General features: G+C 42.2%; 1 protein-coding gene across 3 annotated transcripts in view; it reads left to right on the top strand.

The window, feature by feature from the left end:
• Nucleotides 1-19,925, top strand: part of dock5 (dedicator of cytokinesis 5) — a 44,205-nt gene extending 24,280 nt beyond the window's left edge. For 2 of the 3 annotated variants that reach the window (XM_074669926.1, XM_074669924.1), the window contains exons 19-51: nucleotides 328-425; nucleotides 541-630; nucleotides 3,549-3,649; nucleotides 3,793-3,927; nucleotides 4,020-4,131; nucleotides 4,526-4,596; nucleotides 4,841-4,947; nucleotides 5,124-5,260; nucleotides 6,538-6,633; nucleotides 6,857-6,955; nucleotides 7,292-7,462; nucleotides 7,573-7,673; nucleotides 7,754-7,812; nucleotides 8,065-8,219; nucleotides 8,355-8,440; nucleotides 8,803-8,959; nucleotides 9,099-9,139; nucleotides 9,230-9,320; nucleotides 9,431-9,550; nucleotides 9,880-9,969; nucleotides 10,499-10,603; nucleotides 10,870-11,011; nucleotides 11,583-11,664; nucleotides 11,776-11,860; nucleotides 13,736-13,822; nucleotides 13,929-14,105; nucleotides 15,790-15,873; nucleotides 15,960-16,097; nucleotides 16,330-16,502; nucleotides 16,708-16,840; nucleotides 17,052-17,211; nucleotides 17,440-17,558; nucleotides 17,681-19,925. In XM_074669926.1, the coding sequence (XP_074526027.1) occupies nucleotides 328-425; nucleotides 541-630; nucleotides 3,549-3,649; nucleotides 3,793-3,927; nucleotides 4,020-4,131; nucleotides 4,526-4,596; nucleotides 4,841-4,947; nucleotides 5,124-5,260; nucleotides 6,538-6,633; nucleotides 6,857-6,955; nucleotides 7,292-7,462; nucleotides 7,573-7,673; nucleotides 7,754-7,812; nucleotides 8,065-8,219; nucleotides 8,355-8,440; nucleotides 8,803-8,959; nucleotides 9,099-9,139; nucleotides 9,230-9,320; nucleotides 9,431-9,550; nucleotides 9,880-9,969; nucleotides 10,499-10,603; nucleotides 10,870-11,011; nucleotides 11,583-11,664; nucleotides 11,776-11,860; nucleotides 13,736-13,822; nucleotides 13,929-14,105; nucleotides 15,790-15,873; nucleotides 15,960-16,097; nucleotides 16,330-16,502; nucleotides 16,708-16,840; nucleotides 17,052-17,211; nucleotides 17,440-17,558; nucleotides 17,681-17,782 (3,704 nt within the window). In that variant the 3' untranslated portion in view covers nucleotides 17,783-19,925. The remainder of the gene's footprint in view (nucleotides 1-327; nucleotides 426-540; nucleotides 631-3,548; nucleotides 3,650-3,792; nucleotides 3,928-4,019; nucleotides 4,132-4,525; nucleotides 4,597-4,840; nucleotides 4,948-5,123; nucleotides 5,261-6,537; nucleotides 6,634-6,856; nucleotides 6,956-7,291; nucleotides 7,463-7,572; nucleotides 7,674-7,753; nucleotides 7,813-8,064; nucleotides 8,220-8,354; nucleotides 8,441-8,802; nucleotides 8,960-9,098; nucleotides 9,140-9,229; nucleotides 9,321-9,430; nucleotides 9,551-9,879; nucleotides 9,970-10,498; nucleotides 10,604-10,869; nucleotides 11,012-11,582; nucleotides 11,665-11,775; nucleotides 11,861-13,735; nucleotides 13,823-13,928; nucleotides 14,106-15,789; nucleotides 15,874-15,959; nucleotides 16,098-16,329; nucleotides 16,503-16,707; nucleotides 16,841-17,051; nucleotides 17,212-17,439; nucleotides 17,559-17,680) is intronic. The other variant, XM_074669925.1, reaches the window with a different exon arrangement.
• Nucleotides 19,926-21,116: the final 1,191 nt, after the last annotated feature.

Below are 21,116 nucleotides of genomic sequence, written 5' to 3'. Positions count from 1 at the left end.
GTACCGTGGGGCCATGTTTCTATTTTCCAAATCCCTTCCTCTGTGATTATTCAAAGAAAACCTGTCTAAAGCCATCTCAGAGGAAAAGCCTCAAATGATTGAGGTGCTGTGCCACCATCATTTCCTCCCCCAAGATTTCCTTAAAATCTTCAGTAGTGCCAATCTGTTGTGCTAATATTTTGCTGATGTGTTGATGTTGATTGATGTAGATGTGATTAGGTTTGCAGTGAAATTTTAAGCTTTAACACAATCAAATCACCTGATGCTGGGCTGGAGGAGGCATAATTCCTGCTGGATGTATCTTTATGTGTAAATGTGTTTTTTTAGTGGACTTACTTGGCCTGCTGAACTGGAGGTCAAACCCTGAAGCTCTGGACCAGAACCTGCAGAGGCTGATGGAGGTGGAGGGAGGGGAAATTGTTAAAGTGAGCTTTCATATGTGTTTCATGTCATCCGAGGCTTGTCATATAGTTTATGATGCTTTACATCTAAGTTTCATTGTTAATGGCATCTTTATGATATGTCTCTGTTTATGCACAGTTTCTCCAGGACACTCTCGACGCCCTGTTCAACATCATGATGGAGACCTCAGAGAAGGACACCTATGATACTTTGGTGTTTAACGCCTTGGTTAGTAGCTCCAGGGTCCTTTAAGGCTTTTTGGTTGGTTCCTAACTGAGCTAAATGACTTAGAGTTGTCTGACTGGGGATGATAAAAGCTAAAATTATTTGAATCAGAGGTTCCCAACTTTTTTATTTGGCTCAAACCTCAAAACACACACATACACATCTTCAAAAATGATGGGTTTTAAATCTACTAAGTGTGTCGTGCTGTGCTGCAGATACTGATTTATGTGTATTGTTGTGGTAGAATGGCACGTCCAGAGCAAGGATATGTACAGCCAGGCGAGCTTATATTTACAATGCTAAGAATTAATATTGAATCAACAATTGATTAGATAAATCAAAAAGTTCCCTCTTGTAAAAATAGGGTTAAGTACCTGAATAAATCTGGGCACCTGCAGCATTACTACACAGGCTGCTTCACCGGTAAAACTACACAAAGGTGCTTCACTTCAAGAGGTTGTCATATCCGTTATTCATAATTACAGTCTCTCTTAACTCACCATCTTTGATGGGACAGCTGAGCTTGCACACCTCGCTGCAGCTGTTCAGAGTCTGGTGGGTACTTGGACTTCATGCACATGAAAATGCTAAATCTGGCTTTGCTCAAATATGTGCTTCTGGAGCAAACGCTGTTGTTGTTGTTTTTGAAATGCTTACACGTAGGTGTTATGTGTGGCGTCTGTGGACTGTGGGGAATGCTCACTCCCTCAGGCTGTGTTTGGTGCTTTGACTAAAATATGTACCTCACTTGTGTTATAACGGAACAAAGATTTGCACATGAGTTGATTTTAATTTTTGTGACGAGGTATGAAAACATAGCACACAGCTGATTCACATTACATGTAGTGTTTCTATTACTAAGTTTAAACTTTTTTTTATTGCCAATGCTATAATAATTATGCATTTAATTCATACAGTACTTTTCAAAATTCTCATACACTTTACAGGTCATAAAAACATGTGTAAAAAGACAAATTGAAGATAAACCACTACAAAACTAAGGTTTGAACATCAAAAGTTAAAAACGGATCAGAAAAGATGGATTTTGAGTAGGGACTAAAATGTGGTCAATTTCTAGAAATTGCAGGCGAACCCTGCGGGGTCACAACTCCAAAGTCAAGAAAGCCAACTTGTGTGATAAAAAAAGGAGCTTAGTGTTCTTTTCCTTTATTATCTGCTTTAGGAATAGACTGTGGACCATTCTTAACAAGAAGATTAAGCTTGTCATAACACTAAATATTAAAAACTACACACTTCTATCATCAATATTACAGAAGTTGAGTTAAATCCGTCTTCACTGGATTAAAAAACTATTTTGCTTTCATCAAACTCATGATTCATGTACATAAATTTGAGATGAGGAGGTTTATAGCCGAGGGATATCCTTAGCATGCCAACCCTTGACCTCATGTGAAGAAGCTTTTATTGACAGTTTGTCCTTGATTTCAATGTCCAATTAATCGATCGTTGATTCAAATAGTTTGTTTCTCCTTAGTTTGATAAGATACAAATCATTTCAGCTAAAATCCAACCACTGCTGAGATGATGTATGATTTCTGCTGTTAAAATGACATTAATGGTGCTTAAAGACAAAACAGGCTCATTGTCACTGCCGTAGTCAAATTCAGATTAATACTCATCTGGTGGTGAAGTGTGTGTGTTTGCAGTTAATAATGATGATGAGCTTTAAGTTGGACAGTTAAGATTAGCATGTCATCCATTTTAGAGGATACAAAACAAAACGAAGATAGAACAGCCCATTATGAGCTTTTATTACACATAACACATACAACAAATCAGGAGAGGACTGCACTTTGTAAATTCGCTGAACTAGGGCGTTCAGAACCAGAATAACTGAATCAAGTTTACATTCAGAGACAGGGAGCCTTTCACGCGTTGTCAGGTCTTCAGAGTGTCACAGCAGCTGAAGACTGTCTCGTCCTGAGGAGCTGCTCTGCCTCATAACCTGTGGAAACTTTGATGTCTTATTTATCACCAGGATTTCACAGTTTCGATGGCTGCATAACACAACACAGGGGGAATGAACCAAGCCTTTTTAGGCCTGCGTTTGTATCATAGGTTATAGTTACACAGCTGATTTTAAAAACATCACTCGCATCCACGGAGTGAAGAAACTGTTCTTTCTGAATTCTTTGAGGTCAAAGAAAAGAGGTTTGGAAAAAGAAACGGACTGGTAACTCTGAGTTTCCTTTTTATTCCAGCTTTTTGTGAACTGTATTATAAAGTGCAGAGGACTCGTGGTGTGTACATGTGTTATGGCTTTAAAAGAAAAACTCTCCCACACACCGCTACAATGGCCTCTTTTGTGTTGCAGTTCCCAGAATTCACGCAACTTTTTTAAAAGACACGTGCAACATTAACACCTACTTTCCACTCTGACTGGCAAGGTGTGCTGAGAGACACAGCACAGTGTCTGTCACCGGCACTCTTTTCTTTTCTCTCATTCATTACTCAGCCTTTCACTCCATTCTGTGTGTGAACAACCAGCAACAGCCTGAACACCTGACAGGAGAGGGGCGTAAACACCTCTTTGGCTGTGGTTGCTAAAGACACCTATAAATACCAGCTATGAATGAAGCAGCAGCAGTATGATGCTTAGTGTAAAGTGCAGTTACACAACAGAGAATGTTTCTTAAAAAGAAAATCCTTTCTAATCTTTTCTTGTCAAGGTAAATTTTTATCTCCGAGAATTATTTCCAAGTTGTAAATTTAATGAGTTGATTTGCTAAAAATAATGAAGTTCAGAGTTCTTCCAATAACAGGGTTCATTTTCAGGAGCAGAAAAAGGATCATAAATTTAAAGTGTGGAAATTAAAAAAGTTTGGTATCCCTGAGAGGCACTCCGTATACACTTTCCACTTGAGAAGAAGTTTTAATTTTGTCTCCATATCTTTCACCAGGTCTTTATAATCACACTCATTGGCGACATCAAATTCCAGCACTTCAACCCGGTCCTGGAAACTTACATCAACAAGCACTTCAGTGCCACTTTGGCTTACATGTGAGTCTCCATTCTGTGTTTACCTACTTTGATTGCTCACGCCCCTCCACACGTTCTATTTTTAGAGCTTCTTTTGCTCTTCTACTCCACCCACGCCCAAATTACCATCAGTCCTTGAACGTCTGACTCATTCACTTTCTCAGGAAGCTAACGCGGGTCCTCAACTACTACGTGGGCCATGCAGAGGAGCCTGTCCTGACTGAGAGGCTCTACGCAGCACTCAAAGCTCTCAAATACCTGTTTAGATTCATTGTACAGTCTCGAGTCCTCTATCTCAGGTATAAGAGGCACTGCCACACCAGAATATGCTTTTCACTCTCATATTTTAAAGATGAATGCTTATGATGCCATGTGTGGCCCTCACTCTCAGATTCTATGGAAACAGCGAGGATGGCGATGCTTTCTTCAACTCCATTCGCACCCTTTTCCTGTCTTTCAACACCCTAATGGACAGACCGCTGGATGAGGGGGTGAAGATAAAGGTAAGCTGAGGACACATGGTTCTGTATTTTGTGTTAGTTAACTTAGAAAACCTGTCTTGTGATTCAAAATGAAACAAGTTTTGTATTTTACTTAGCTTGAACCTAGAATGCACACAGTCAGGCTTGATTAAAATGTTAATTTGTTTTCCGTCCCAGCATGTTTCAGCGTTGCATGGTAAGCCACTGCAGTAATCGTGCTGTGAAAATGTATAACAGTGTCCTGGACAATCTATTGAAAAGTTTAACAAATTAACAGAAAAACAAACAGAGATTCCCTGTTGGTTCGTCTCAGTTAGGTGAGAGAGAAAAAGCTCTGATAAAAAGCTTGTTTCACGAGAGAACAAAAAACTCTCCATGCTTTAGTCTGATGAGACCTGATTCTTTGCTTTTTCAGGGAGCGATATTGAAATACCTCCCCAGCATCATTAATGACATCCAGACTGTGTTTGATCCCGTGGAGCTCAGGTAACTCTCCCGAGGGTTTCTACGGCAGGAAAAGATAATTGCCTGTCTCAGTACAAATTATCATATTTACTTCTGTGTAAACGGGTGGTATTCTCCGTCTTTGCAGCTGTAAAATCAGCCTGTCATGTGTCCTGCTCATTAACCCCCCTGTGACAATAATTAAAAGATGTGAAATGTGAATAGCATTAATATTGTCGCTGCCGCTCTTTGGGGCTTTTTCACTCTCTTTCATTCTCCTTCTCAGCGTCCTCTTAGCAAAGTTCATTGAGAGCATTCCAGACTCGCAGCTCGTGCGTCAGAAGCTGGGCTGCATGTGTAAAATGGTGGAGAGTGACCTTTTCAGGCAGCCAGGTAGGAGTGCTCAAGGCTCAAAAACCACATAATGACTTTTCACACAAGATGAAAGAGAAAAAAAAAGCTCTGCTTCGTATTACACCAATATATGAGTTTTCTCAGGTCAGCTCCATGAAAAGGAAATGTGCTGTGTGATCCAATGAGTACACTTTTGCTCTGCTCTGCCGCCACAGATTGCCGGGACGTGCTCCTGCCACTTGTTACCGACCAGCTGAGTGGGCAGCTCGACGACCACTCGAGTAAACCCGACCACGAAGCCTGCGCCCAGCTGCTCAGCACCGTGTTGGACAACCTGGACCGCAAAGACGTGGTGAGAGACCTGAATCACCCTGAAACACACAGAGTTAGGGAGTTCAAAGGGTCGGGACCAATGAATTATGGAAAAGAACATCGAGTCAGACAAAGACTGAGGATATAAGCAGCAGAAATGAGTTTCATCTGCAGTGCGGCTGAGTTCATCCTCAGAGTTACGGGTGAAGAGCTCAGGCATCTCAGAGCTCAGACACATAGACCTCTGAGTAAAGCCGCTGCTGTTTTGCATTGAAGAGAGCCAGTTAAGGTGATTTGGTCCTCTCTTTGGAGGTTTTCTGGGTATATCCAACTGGAAGGAGGCCCTGGGGCGGACCCTGAGCGCGCTGGAGGGATTACATATCCCATCTGGCCTGTTAGCATCTCGTTGTCCCCCTGGAGGAGCTGGAGAGCTGAAGAGAGGAGCTGTCTGAGCCACCCTGCTTAGCATGCTGCCACTGTGCCCCAGACCCACACTCGTGTTATAAAATGAATGGATAGAGTTGGAACATCTGGTCACGCAGATAGTCTGGGTCTTATTTACCTTGGTTTTTAGAGATTTGTGTTCACGATTTCTGCCACCAACCGACGTGGAGGTGTGTGGTATTTCATTTGTGATGCTTTTGTGAACATTGAAAAATGGAAGCAACATGTTTTCCCATAAAAGATGTCCTCAAACTGTGGATAATCTATAGACTTCACTGACACTAGTGCCCCAGGTTTTATTTGTTTCTCTGTTCTTTGAAACATCAGATAAAAGCTGTTTGCATCATAATTTTCTAAAGCCTGAGGTGACGACTCTGAATTCCTTGTTTGTCTGACCAGCAGACTGAAATGAAAAGGTTTTAATTTGTGTTCTTTTTAGGACAAAGAAAAGGAAAAATTCCTTAATCAAAAAAAAAATAGCGAATCAGTCACCGAGGTCATATGAATCAAACTTTTACTGACCACTCATCCCCTCTCTTTGAACCTTCCCTCCTTCTTTTACTGAAGAAGTTGTCATAGAGGACACAGGATGAGTAATAAAGAGAATTATGTAACTGGAGCCTTTCTGCTGCTGCTGCTGAAATTTTCAGCTCTACTTTCAACACTTCAAGCAGAACAAAAGAAAAAAAGAGAGAAATCCCAGAGACAAGTTTTATAAACCTGTGTGAATAAATTCAAACTGATCTCCCAAAAGACTGAGAGAGTACATTTTTTCCCCCTCTTTTATAATTGGGGTAATCTGACCCTTTGTAGCTTGTGTGTTTTTCCATGTTTGTGTCTGTAATTGTACCTGAGGCTGTTCTGTCTGCACAGGGTCCCACCAGAGGGCATGTCCAGCTGATAATGGAGCGGCTTCTTCGCAGGGTTAATCGTACTGTCATCAGCATGGACAGATCCTCCCCGCTCATCGTAAGACACTCTGTGACACTCCAGCTGAAATGTGTCCTTGAATAGTACTTCCTCAGCATTGATTTCATTATGGAAAACCCTGACATTGACAGTACCTGAATATGCTGCCATAACAATAACACAACAATGACACAAACACAGCCTGGAGCTTGTGAAATGAATATAGTACTTCTGACAAACATTTGACAGTAAAATCATGTAACGGAGGAATTTTCCACGGCAGGGCCACTATCTCGCCTGCATGACGGCTATCCTGAAGCAAATGGATGACATGCACTACGCCCACTACATCAGCACCTTCAAGACCAGACAGGACATCATTGTAAGTGTCCTGGTTCCTCCCCCGTTAGCTACATCTTGTCTTGGAACATACTATAAATAACAGGCATTAAAGCACCCTGGCCACTTACTGCTCCGTAAGAGAATATTGATTGTAGACAATTCATGCAATGGATCAGACTGACATGATGAGGATGTCAGTGGGTCTCCATTAAGCTGTCAGGGCCTTACATGTCTCTGACATGCCGAGAAGTGCTGTTGATGCATGAACCACTGCTCTGGATTAGTTAAGTTTGGTTCTAACATCATTTGAAACTCGTTATTGTTTTCTCTTAACTCATGATGCGCTGTAAACATTTGATTCTCCTGCTGCCCTCAGGACTTCCTCATGGAGACGTTCATCATGTTTAAGGACCTCATGGGAAACGTCTTCCCTGCAGACTGGATGATCATGAACCTTGTTCAGATGCAGGTCTTCCTCAGGGCCATCAACCAGTACTCTGACGTCCTCAACATGTACTTCCTGGATCAGGCACATTTTGAGCTTCAGGTGGGTTTCCCTCTTTTCTTCCTCTTTCTTGTGAAGCAGAATATCAAAAAGCTGGAGAAATGAGAAGGTAATTATGGTATTAATATTTGAAAATACGTCTCCTTTCACAGCTGTGGAATAACTACTTTCACTTGACGGTGGCGTTTCAAACCCACAAGACGCTGCAGCTGGAGTCGTTTTCTCAAGAGAAACGAAACAAGATTCTGAACAAGTGAGATCATTTCAAGTTCATCAAACGATTACTTAAATGAAGAGAAGTTAGTTTAACAGTTTGATTTGAAACTCCCACAGATACGGGGACATGAGGAAGACTATTGGATTTAAGATCAGGGATATGTGGTACAATCTGGGTGAGTTATTTCCTCAGTCTGATAATTCTGCTATTATCATAGACTTTGAGAATTGTTTATCTACTGCCTGCCGGTAATTCAAGAGGAATAACAAGACAATATTTTTTATTGTCCAGTTTCACAGTGTGTTGTTGTTTTGTTGACCGCATTATTAGATTTGTCTTCTGTTTGTTGAGAAATGAAGGTGCAGCTTATTGCCTTCTAAAATCACACTCTGATATTTCTGTGTGATAATGTTTTGTTGTCCCTCAGGCCCACACAAAATGAAGTTCATCCCCGCCATGGTCGGGCCCATTCTGGAGGTCACTCTGGTGCCTGAGCCGGAGCTGAGGAAAGCCACCATCCCAATCTTTTTTGATATGATGCAGTGCGAGCACAACTTCAGTCCTAGTCGCACCTTTGAAACGGTAAAAAGGGTCCAGACGCTCACCTCTTTGATGTTTTTTTTTGTTTAATTTCAACTGAAGCTGCTCCTGGCTAAATATGACATTTGTGATATGAGTAGTGGTGTGTGTTTTTTAATTCCACCCTTATCTTTGCAGTTTGAGAACGAGCTGATAACAAAATTGGATCAAGAGGTAGAGGGAGGCCAAGGGGATGAGCAGTACAAAGTCCTGCTGGAGAAAACGTAAGGCAGAGGAGCAGATCAAACAAAACATTTTCACAGAAAACTTGAAAAATCCTTCAATTCTGAGTGATAGGGAATCCACATAGGATTACTGCTACAGATACAACACACGCCTGTGCAATTGTGTTTTTGAAGAAGTCCTCAAGGAGCCAGAAGGACAAGATAGTCTGTAAGAATTGTAAGTAGCCCCTAATCAATACAAAGCCTGGAGGGACTGAATGTACGATTCCTGACAGTTGCAAAAAACATATTTTAATATGCTCATCAGGAGGAAAGGCAGGCCTCAGCAGAGGCGTAGGAATCAGAAATAGCCGTTCACCACTTCAGAATAGTGTGTGAAGATCATTTGTTTGTTTGTGCAGTTTACTGGAGCACTGCAGACGTCACAGATACCTGTCACAGTCAGGAGAGGAGCTGGCTCTGCTGCTGAGCAGTCTGCTGGAGAATCTGCTGGCCTACCGCACCATCACACATGACGAAAGTCCGGAGCATCGCATGAGCTGCACCGTCAACGTTCTGGTACACACAGCGCTTGTATTTACCCAAAGAGTTAACGATGTTTGAGCGGGGGACATATAGAAAAACAAAACAGCCTGTTTCTCTGCAGAGCGCTGGAGAGAAAATGAAAGGATGTGAAATCAGTATTTCTCTCTTACAGAATTTCTACAAAGAAAAAAAGAGGGAGGACATTTACATCCGGTGAGTCATCCACACACACATACACACTCCGGGCGTCTGGTTTCGGACCATAGTTATAACTGTGAATAATCAGTGTGCTCTTGTAATCAGGTACTTGTACAAGCTGAGAGATTTGCACCTGGACTGTGAAAACTACACAGAGGCAGCCTACACCCTGCTGCTCCATGCTGAATTATTGGAGGTCTCTGGCACATTTAGCCCCTTTATTCAATTGAAACAAGTTCAAATTTTAATGGTTTAAGCCTGTATTACTCTGCTTCTGCCTAAATGTCATGGTAATTTCCTCCCCAGTGGTCTGATAAACCCTGCGCCCCTCACCTCATACCCAGAGACGGGGATCATGTGTGGACCCAGCAGGAGCTGAAGGAGAGGCTCTTCCAGGAGATCATATGCTACTTGGACAAGGGCAAGGTGAGAGTCATCTGCTCTGCGTGTGAGCTGGTGTCACAAGTTCCAGTTGCGTTTTTTCGTCCTTACAAATAACCCAAACCAAAGTCTGCTCTCTGCGACGGCGTTGTGAAACTGGTGGGGGAAGTTACTTAAGCGCACACACACACACACACGACAGCCACAGGTTTCTTTGTTGTGTCAGTATGTGGATCTCCAGCAGCTACATGACAACTGTTTTCCCTCAAAGCTGCGAGGTGGGCACAGAAGTGACAGCCAGATGGCTAGCTCGTGCTCCTGTGTTTTTATGTGTTTTGTCCTCTTTAAACTGACTGACGCACATGTCTTCTCAGATGTGGGAGAAAGCCATTGAGCTGGGGAAGCAGCTCGCCAAGATGCACGAGAGCCACATGTTTGACTTCATGGAGCTGAGCCAGCTGCTGGTAAGAGGACCCGTGCATTTTAACTCAGCCACTCAAACCAAACACTCTCACTCCTAAAACCTCTTTAAAAGGCAGCCCAGTAAATAATATTGTTACCGCCTCATTAAGACTATTGACATTTGTCTGAAGAGTAATAGTGTGCGAGAACTTGGTCCAGCTCTTACAAGGCTGTGGGCAGTTAGTTGCAGAAAACAACTTGAGGAGATTGGGAAGAGATAATTATGTGTTAACCTGTTTACTGTGACTCCTTTCAACCCAGACGGTGCCTGCTGATGCAGTGGAGTGTTAATATGTGATAAAGAATTTATAAAGTCTCTCAGCCTTTGTAGGTTGGTTTGATTTCGCTCCAATAAACCTTTCTCATAACTTTATAAAAGAAAACACAATTACCAGATTTGTTTTTAGAGAGCGTTATTGGAAAATCTTTGATCTGATTCATCACGTTTTATTTTTGTGACACCAAGCAGCGTAATTACAACAGGCTGTACATGCTCTGCATCTTTACTGTCGTTTTTGTCCCCTGTCACAGAAAAAACAAGCCAAGTTTTATGAACATATCATGCATGCAATGCGGCCACAGCCGGAGTACTTTGCTGTAGGATATTATGGCCTTGGATTCCCCTCATTCCTCAGGGTAAGGAAGTGATCGTCTGTTTCAGTGGAAATAGATTTGGTAATGCCATTGTCCTCTTTGTTTATGCAGAGAGTTTGCTTTTTGAAACATTTCTCGGGGCAATGTTGAATACTGTCGATAAAGGTTACAGGCTTTTTGATGACACAAGATAATATTGGAGCGAAAACAGTCCTATCACTGGCTCAGCACTCATAAATAATGAAAAACTGGTTTCATCATTATTGGATTTGATTTGTTGTGTTGCTTTCTGAAAATATCTGCTGCAGAACAAGATGTTTATCTACCGAGGCAAAGAGTACGAGTGGCTGGAAGACTTCAGCTTGAAGCTGCTCTCTCAGTTCCCAAACGCAGTCCGTATGACCAGCACAGCGCCCCCTGGAGATAACATCTGCAACTCCTCCGGGCAGTGTATCCTTGCATAACGAACCTCAAAGACGCTTTTTATCCAGCAAGATTTTAGCCGTGATGACAGGATGACTCTGGGGGAGGCCATGAGAAGAAACTTGTAGTTTTAAGTGAAACATCTGAAAAACCACCAGGGGAAGTGTCTCGAAATTTTGTTCAAATCCCCCTTGGCGAAAATGAAGAACCTTTGTGAATGTGAAACTTTGCAATTAAGGACAGCCTCATTTTAAATATATTCAGAAAAATCTTGTATTATGACTTCATCTTGCAGAGTTAGTTCATTTGCCCAAAACGTATCTTCTGTTTATTGCTAATTTGCAAGTATGAGCATGCAAATGAGCTGCATTAAAATGATAAACATGGTACACATAACTGCTTCACGTCAGCATATTAGGATTTTAATTTTTAGCATTTTTGCAAGTTCTCATAAGCAGTAAGCTGAATGCCCTGTGCACTCTCACAGAGCTTCTAGCATGACCTTGGTCTTTGGTTTAACTTTTAAAGATAATAAAAACAAACATGTTTCATTCTCTGTCTTACCATGCCTGGTCCTCTCCTTAGCTGAACTCCACAGACATCCAGAGCTTTACTGTCAAGCCTGTTCTCACAGTGCCACAGCAGTTTAAAGACAAGGGGGTTCCAGAGCAGATATTAAAGTGTGTAACAGAACACTTAAAGGCTGATTTATTTTGTCGTGAATACCCTCAGATTTATAGATCTCTGGTCAGAGCTCTAACTCACTGCTGTCCTTCCCTGTGCTTCTGCAGCTATTACAGAACCAATGAAGTGGACCAGTTCCAGTATTCCAGGCCCTTCAGGAAAGGTGAAAAGGACCCAGACAATGAATTTGCAGTGAGCACTTTTTAAATTTACTTCAAAGCACTATGCTAATATGTTTATGCACACACCCATAAATCTCAAAAAGGAAAGAAACAACCGTGTCCTTGTACTGCTCACACTGTGAGGATAAATAGAGACATTTCAACTGGGGAAGACTTTATCCAAGATAGATTGAACAGAGATCAAAAAAAATAATTGACAAGAAAGCATGTCTATGAAGGAGTCTTTGACGATTGGATCCCATCGAGACAGAGTTTTTATTTAAAGAGAGGAGAGATGCACAAGATGAAAAGGAATCTCTTTGTGGAGTCTAGACACTGCTGCTGATGGTGAGACGAGGACCAGAGTTGTAGATGTGGATAAATGTGGAGCAGAACTTCTGTTGGAGCTGAATTTGATGAGAATTGGAGGTGAATGCATTAGAGGAGGGTTACATTGATTTGCCTCAAATTACAACTGACAGCCGCAGAGAGCCGAATAGCTTTAAACTTTGACAGCGCGGACGCGATTGGCTCTCAGGAGCTGAAGCAAAATATGATTGGTTGAAGTGGGAAAGTGAAACATCCAGAGTCAGCTGATGATTTTGAAGCAGAGAGAGGAGGGGGGAGAAACTAAATAATGAGTGAGCATGAAGATGAAGCCCCAGGGATTGTAGTGGGGTTTTTAAGCCAATTTGACATCATGGCCAACTTCCAGGTCTGTCACGTGACACAGACTGGCCCAAACAGACCTTCTCCCATCTGCTTACCGTAATTAAGCTGATGATTCAATTTTAAGTGCATTATGAGCAAACAAAAGGGCAAACATTAACTAAGTAGGAAATAAACCCAGTAGTTTCTGTTCCTTGTAGAAAAGATTTTAGGATGTCCTTTATTGTATTTGATCAATAAGCATCAAATCGATCATCAAACATGAATATTCTCTGAACTGCTACAGTTCACATGTAAGGAAACTTCAAAGTCAGGTCAAGGATTCATGATTTTCTGTTCAATTCTGAAGTTAAATACACTTCTACTACCATAGCATCAAAATGTTTTCATTTTTTTTCCCATCAAGATTGGAGAGCTAGGGAGGGAGAGTTTTTTTAGCATGTGTTTACAGAAGCATCCACATCACAACATTTAGATGCACTGTGGACTTAATTATCAAATGTTAGAAATTCTGGCAGGATTGCTGGTCAGGGACAGCCTGAAGATAACTGGTAACAAGTTTGAGGTTTAAATGTTTCATCAAAAAAGCACGAGTTAGGTTTAGACTTTTCACTGTTTCTGAGAAAATCACAGCTGGACTTCATTATTTCTGTCATCTTCAAGCGTACAGGCAATCCTGCTCGATCAGGCTTTCACTCGGTACATCTCATAGCTGTATCAGTACAGCTGATTTGTTATGGATCCTCAAAGTTTGAAGCTTAAGTCGGTTGCTGTGGTGTCAACATCAGGACTTTCATCCTGTTAAGCCAGTTAAGAAATTTTGGCTCACAACTGAAGTGAACTCATCTCCTCTTTCAGGGCAAAGCACAGCCACGTAGACGGTGTTTCTCATTTGCAGAACTTTTGGTTCACTGACTGTTATTGAAATGCTTCTGAAATAAATTTGTGTTCTGGCTTCAAGGATACCATCCTAAAAGCTGTAGTTTGGTTATTTTTTTGAGCATAATGAACACAGGTTAAATTTGTGGGGTTGTTACGACTCTTTCAGTGGATAGAGATCATATCTTTGGCTTTGGGTGCTGATGAGAACGTATCACAACACTAAAACAGGACTTCTCTTCCAACTTTGTGTCTTAGTTTTTTAAGTTAAATCCAGCCAGTGCCAGCTGAGCTTCCTCACAAGTTTTATTAGAATATGTCTCTTTAATATTTAATTGATGTATACTCTGCCTTACAGACCATGTGGATCGAAAGAACAACGTACATCACAGCGTATCGCTTCCCAGGCATCCTGAAATGGTTTGAAGTCAAATCCGTCTCTGTGGTAAGAAGCAACCTTGATGCTCAAACTCTGCTGTGATGCTTTCTTTTCCTCTAACTTCAGTACTCCTTCACATTCACTTTTTCCATGTCACCCTCCTGACTGACAGGTGGAGATCAGTCCTCTGCAGAACGCTGTAGAGACCATGGAGATGGCCAATGAGAAGCTGAGTAACCTTGTGCAGCAGCAGGCCTGCGACCGCTCGCTGTCCATCAACCCGCTGTCCATGATGCTTAGCGGCATTGTTGACCCTGCTGTCATGGGCGGCTTCTCCAACTACGAGAAGGTTTGATATTCTGTGTAACAGCACAGCATGCTTTATGTTGAGACAGCGTGATTTAATCTGCTCGTTTTATTTTGGGTCAGGAAGAGTAACCTCTAAATAAACAAACAAAAGCTCCATAAAATACTAATTCTGCTTCAACGTCGACATGCAGAGACTGTAAACAGTCCCAACCCTCCACTATTCCCTAAGAGGAGTAAGACTCTGAGGCCGCGCTTGCAGGAAAACAAACTGGATTAAATGCTAACTACATGCTGTGGTTCAGACGTTACATAAGCCATATTCACAGTGTATGCTGTATTTGAGTTTACAGCTAAACTAAATGCTAACACCAGAATGTTAACAGGCTTACACTGACAAGGTTTATGTTCCATGTTGGTTTTAGCAAGCAAGGAGTGGCCCCATGAACACTACTTTAGTTAGCGTGTTAGCATGCTGGCCTTGTGCAGAATTGCATGGAAAACAAAATATAGTTAAGGCTGGCAGCTGATGACCTTAGAAGAAGGGTCACAAGAGAACTAAATCTCTGATACCACTGTACACACACACACACACACACACACACACACACACACACACACACACACACACACACACACACACACACACACACACACACACACACACACACACACACACACCACTCCTGTCAGCAAAGTGCAGGAATGTAAAGGCCAATATCTTTTTTATTTACTTTAGGCAGACTTGAGAAAGGTCTTGGAAAGTCTGGCTGCAGCAGGCAGCAGTCTGAACATAAGATGACAATAACAGCTGTAGAGAGAGTACAAGTTATAACATACGAATACATTTTAATGACAGAGACATGTGTTGTCACTGTATAAAATGAGGGTAGTGTGCATTTAAAAGCATAGAGTTTAAAGGATGGCTATGACCTGAGGCCTGAGCTGTGCTGCCTAAAAAGCCTCTTGATGTCCTAAAGGACATCCTAACATTACAATCACATCATATGTTTGATGTATATTGAAAAATCAAATCAATAAATGAGATCTTTTCAGGCTTTTGTCTTGCTAAGTAGCATGCAGTCAATAAAAAATGCTGCCGTCTGGCTAAAATCCTGCTATTTGGTTGTTACTTAGGGTGGTGTAAATTATCTCTGCGGTCATGTGCAGCGCTGCAGTGGGCAAGTAGGACACCAAAATGTAACCCTGCCCCGGGCACCAATTTGGTTTGAGCCAGCGCTGGACTAACAGATGATCATTTCCATCTAAAAAACTATAATGATGGTACGGATGGCACTAAGTGCTAAAAACCAGCCTTGAAATCCAATATTCAAGATTAGGGAGCTCCACTAAAAATGTGTCACTGTCCCTTTGCTGCCAGACTGCTCTGTGTTGTTAGAGTTGAGCTCTCTTCAAATCAGGTCCAGGTTGTGTGCACAGTTGGCTCTGAAGTAATTGATTTGGAAAAGAATGAACTGATCTCAAACATAACAAACTAACTATAAATGATACCAGTGCAAACATGATATGAATTTATATGGCTCTTTTATTAACACAGCGTCCCGCTGGCCTTGAGCCTGTTACGAGCTGCAGAGTTGAGTTCCTAAGGGGGCGCTGTGGCCCCTCTGTCATGCTGTGGACACCTGTTCATTGCTGCTTGCAGCCATATTTTGACTTTTTGTGTTTAAAAAGCTTCACAGCACTCATTCTGTTTTCATCCTTTGTAGGCGTTCTTTACAGACACCTACATCCAGGAGCACCCAGAGGACCAAGAGCGCATTGAAGTCCTTAAACACCTCATCGCCCTGCAGGTTTATCCTTCTGCCATTGTTGACGCTGCCTGTGTCTCCAAAGGAGAATTGTTTTGTTACACTGAAGTGTCCCTCTTCCCCTCTAGATCCCTCTCTTGGCAGATGGGATACGCATCCACGGGGAGAAGACGACGGAGCAGCTGAAGCCCTTACACAACCGTCTGGTTACTTGTTTCCAAGACCTTCGGGAGAAAGTGGAGAAGCATTACGGCGTCATAACCTTGGTGCGTTGCCAGCCTCAAACTCGATTTGATGTAAGAGGGTGCCAACTTAAGCTATTGGCCCTCTTGCCTTCCTATCAAACGCTTCTCATTCAAAGCAGTGTACATTATATTAGCGCAGGACCATAAATCTTCCTTTAGCCAGTGCATTGCAACCCTCAGAGTTTTGCTTGTCATTGTGCTCCTCCTCTGCCAAGATTCCCTGATGATGCTTAATCCCATTTGTGTGTCCCAGCCCTGCTCTCTCACAGAGAGGAAGAAAAGTCGCGTGGGCTCCGTGGTGATGCCCTACATCATGTCCTCTACCCTGCGCCGCATGTCCACCATCTCGACCCTCTCCGACGCCTCCTCTGGCCTCTCCAGTGGCTCTGCATCCTCAGATGGACCCTCCTGCATTTCCTCCCACGAGTCAGTCCCTGCATCCTCTCCTTCCTTGCTTCCTTCCTTTTTCCTTATCCCCGGCTGATCCTGTCTGATATCCCATCACCGTCACAGACAGTGCTTTCCGCAAACACTGATTTCATCTGTTCAAATCCAAAAGGCGTGTTTGTGTTTATGGTTCATCTTTCTTTCTTTACATCTTTTGTCTTTGTCTCGGATTATTCACGAGCAGCTCCTTGTTGTCCCGTCCCAGCGATCACAGGGCCTCCGTCTTGGAAGACAACAGGATTGCTCGAAAAAACAGGAAGGAGTGGAGTGTGAGCAAATCCCAGGTCCTGCTAGAGAGGCAGTCAGATGTAGATGAGGTATGATCATGTTTTTTACTTTTAATATTGATATATGTTTTCATATCATTGTCCTTGAGTCTTTGGTTCAGGAGCTTATATGAGCTGATTCCATGGCCATATCGTCCTGATATTGAGTTTCTGTTATTCGGCTGTGAATTGGGAGTTGTTCGGTTATAATTTGCTGTTTTACACGCAGGCTTATGTTTTTGTGTCCTGATTTTCATGGCAGACTCCTCCAGAGAGGCAGCAGAGGCCCAAGAGTTTACAAATTGGGGACCGACGGCTCACCCTCTCCTTGTTCCAGGGCGTTTCATCTCAGCTCAGCCTGTCTAACCCCCTCAGCCCTCTACCTGCCTCCCCACACACGCCATGCACACCACGCAGCTCCAGTATGTAGCAAAAAACAGTCTCCTTTGAAAAACACAGCGCTGCATGTCATCATTTTATTTCCTCTTTAACATCTTCTTTGCACTCAGACGTGGTTTAATATCTTGTCTGCCGTCTCTGTGAGAGCACATTGAGTTTATTCACCTAATCAGGTCACACTCGCACACTCACACACACGATTATTCACAGATGCTCGTAGTCTAAAGGCTCTTTTCTTTTCCCTGTGGTAGGTTATTCATCGCTGCTCAGTGACAATGATGTCAGTACCATTGACACCCCAGGGACCCCCCCACCCATGCCTCCCAAGAAGCACCCTCATGAGATTGACAACCCTGGGTTCCCAACAGAGGTACATCAGCTCTAATAAAATAAGCACCCGCTCACCACTACATATTTAATGGCGTGTAAACGTTGAGATTTTCTGTTTCTACTTCATTTGACGTCCCAAACTTTCTTCTCTTTTCCCCACAGTTCACTCCTCCTTTGCCGATGAAGATTGAGAGTAAGCCTCCTCCCCCGCCTCCAAAAACACGCAAGTCTATGTTCCCCACGTACGAGCACCCACCACACTAAAGCTACACCCACACACAGGGGCCTTAAGGACCTAGTAATTCCACAGTCTGGCTGAGCACAGTTTCATTTGTGGCATTCTGGAAACTCCACAGACGGGTACAGATGCTGGACCATCTACGTGGGATTTTTGCAAAATCTTCTGGGGGGAAAGAGATTTTCTGATGCAAGTCACAAAAAATTCCAAGCAGTATTTTGTTCTCGAGTTTTATCTTTTGTTTTGCAATTAAGCTGCGAGGAAGAGTACGCGTGGGGTTATTGTTGTTGGAGGGTAGTGCTGTGCAGAAATGATCTATGAGTGTGTGCACAGAAGGTCACTACTGCCTTGAATTCAGCTAGCCTTATTTCAGAGGTAATGATGAAACCATGATTAGATGCTTTAGTTCTTGAAGAAGTCAGTTTTTTTTGTACAGACTTTATCACTTGCAGGGAAAAAAGAATGACCAATGCTGCAAAAGATATTTTTAGCTTTTATTTGATGGAGTGACACTGGATGACTTGTTTCCCTTTAGCTGTTTACCGGCATTCCAAAATGACATTTCCACACAGGAAGAAGCTGCATTAGATTACAAACTTGACTAAAAGCAGGGAATACAATGTACAGAATGTAACTGTTAGGTGTTATTGTGTGTCTGATGATGGTGTTTTATTGTTCCATCATCAGTTTTTACGTAAAGTTTAAAGACACTGGATGGCATTAATGAATGTGTACTTCTTTGACCTTTTTCCTTTTATGAGGACTAAATACTGTAACTGCTGCTTCCAAACTGAATCATACTGATGCAGGGGTTCATGGAAGTGAGCTGTTTTTTAAAGGAGCAGTACAACGTTTTAGGAAGCGAGGTGTTGAGCAAAGAGATATTTGAGGAGGTTTCTTTAGCTCTCATGTGGTAAACATGTAGCAGGAGTGAGCTAACAGCTAGCTGGGCTCAGTAAAAAGGTAACAACATCTGCCTCCAAGCTCTGGGGCTCCCTAATTAACATTCTTTGTCTTATGTAATTAAAACAGTGAAAAAACGTGTGTAATAATTACTATTTGTGGTTTAACGAGGGGATTTGTGCAGCTGCCAGGCGACCAGTAAAGACGACTTAATTAAGGCTCCTGGCCGCATCAGTGTCCAACGAGCAACGCCATACGTGAAACCCCAAATTATAACTTTCACGGCTGATTTTCTCTAAACAAATGTGATGCAGTGAGTTTTGGAGGTGCTGGATGGAAGATTTTGTTACCCTCACATAGGGCCCGGTTTATGCCTGGTGTAAACACAACACCTGGGTGATCAGATCACAAAAGGTCCGCCTCAGATACAGGAAGAGCAGCAACACAGTGTGTCCTAATAGAGATGTGATCACTCTGGGCACATATGGAGGTGGTCTGGGATGCTTTTGTCCACATTGGTCTGGCAGTGTGTACCATCATGTGTCCTGGACCGCCCCCTCTCGCTGTTTTAGCGGCAAAGATCGCATCAGGCTTCTGTCCTCTCATACGTTTTTCACTATTATTGTGGAGACTTCTGAGTTTATTCATCAGCTGTGCAAAAACACGCACATCTGATGTCACAGTTTGGTGTTTCAGGACATATGTGAGCAGCTCATATCTCCTCTCCCTCCTTTCTCTCAACTGGGGAATAAAATCAACACCCTTCTCAAACGTCACACTGTTCCTTTAAAGAAATCCAAACGCTGTACGGTACAAGCATTAAAGCCTTGAAGTTCACTTTAGTTTTATATTTCAGGTGTTGGTACATTTCCATTTTTAATCAGTTGATTAATGGACTTTAAATTATTGCTCTTCAATCAATATTTCCACTGTTTTGAACACCAGTTGTGTACAGAGATGGTTTACTTAAATTCAGCAACAGAAAGCAATATGGATGAAAAACTGTATATGTGCCTCCAAAGTGCTCAATCTATGCATGTATCTTTTTTTAAACTGATCAAAATGAGGCTCTTATTAAGGTGTCAGTATTTTAGATTTATTTTTACATGTTAAATTGTTTTATAAGGGATTCACGTTTTGTACAGTACACATTTTCTAACAAGCATCAGAGAATTTTTCTACAAACATTGCCTCAAGAGATGTATAATGATCTTTTTTATGAACAAGCTGTTGTTGACTGAACACAAATAAAAACTTTATGAAAGCACCGACTCTCATTATGCCATGACATTGATTCTTCTAGAAAGGCATCTTCATCTCTTAACTATGATCCTGTCAGCCCAGTGAATACAGATGACTCCCGGTGCCCTCGCTGGAGAGCTCGCTGACATTTGGATGCTGCTGATAGCCAGAAAAATTACCCATCCAAGCTCAAAACATCCAACAAACTGGCATGAAGCGGGTGATTTATGCATTTCAAACACAATTAGAGTAGGTATGTGAAAAAGATGCCTCTGATGCAGGAGCCACAGAAGCATCCTCCCTGGAGGGTGGAGGCTGCAGGGCGGAGTTTACGAGATGTTTATAGGACTTGTGTGATGGGTGCTGGTCTTACTAATCTGGATTGTTAATGGCCTGTTCCTTCCTGTCAGATAGTGTGGCCCAGGATATCACTCTGCCAGAAAGTCCCAGGAGCAATCACTATTTGAAGGGATGTTCACCAGTGCAAGGAGAGCACCACTGCAGCTGCCTCCACGGAAACACTCGCCATACTATGGATGTGTTTACAGCCTTATGATGTAAAGAATCAGAGGACATCAATCACAACAGTCTCGTTTCTTTCAGCACACATCCTCTCTGCTGACAACAGAAGCAGGAAGCATCTGTGTCTAAATTTAAATTGGTGCATAGAGCGGGGATGTAAACACACAAAGGATTTCCATACCTTTACACAACATGCTATAGATACATGCTGGAGTGCTCCTCCTAAAAACAGAAATGTAAATAAATGAAAACAGATAGCTTTACATTTAGAAAAGTAGCTTCATCAAGTTCCCATCTGGGATACTTAGGTCATTCTCTATAATACTGATGCTTTACTTCCCATTTTTAATCTAGAGAGAAAATATTTTTTTTGTTGTACTAGACTTTTTAGGTTTAACTTTAGGGACAGTCTTTCTTTTCAACCTGTAGTCCACTTTTAAAAGAAAAGTGATGCATTGCTATATTTAAGTAGCTCAAAACATGTTTGCCTTGCAATCGTTTACAAAAGAAAACAGTGTCCGTTTGTTTAAATGTCTTTGTGTTGTTAGCAGCTCCACCAAAGAGACATTTACTCTCAGATGGCTGAGTTTAATAACTGCTTGAAGCCCGAAGATGTTATATTTTGAAACCTTTCATTATATTAAAAAACAAGTAAAACAATAGAGACCAACAGAAAACAAATTACTCAAGTGT

Source organism: Halichoeres trimaculatus, unplaced genomic scaffold (assembly GCF_033239565.1).
Source record: "Halichoeres trimaculatus isolate MK-OKI-2021-1 unplaced genomic scaffold, fHalTri1.1 fHalTri1_scaffold_5, whole genome shotgun sequence".
Classification (NCBI taxonomy): domain Eukaryota; kingdom Metazoa; phylum Chordata; class Actinopteri; order Labriformes; family Labridae; genus Halichoeres; species Halichoeres trimaculatus.
This window is presented reverse-complemented; position numbering and strand designations above follow the sequence as displayed.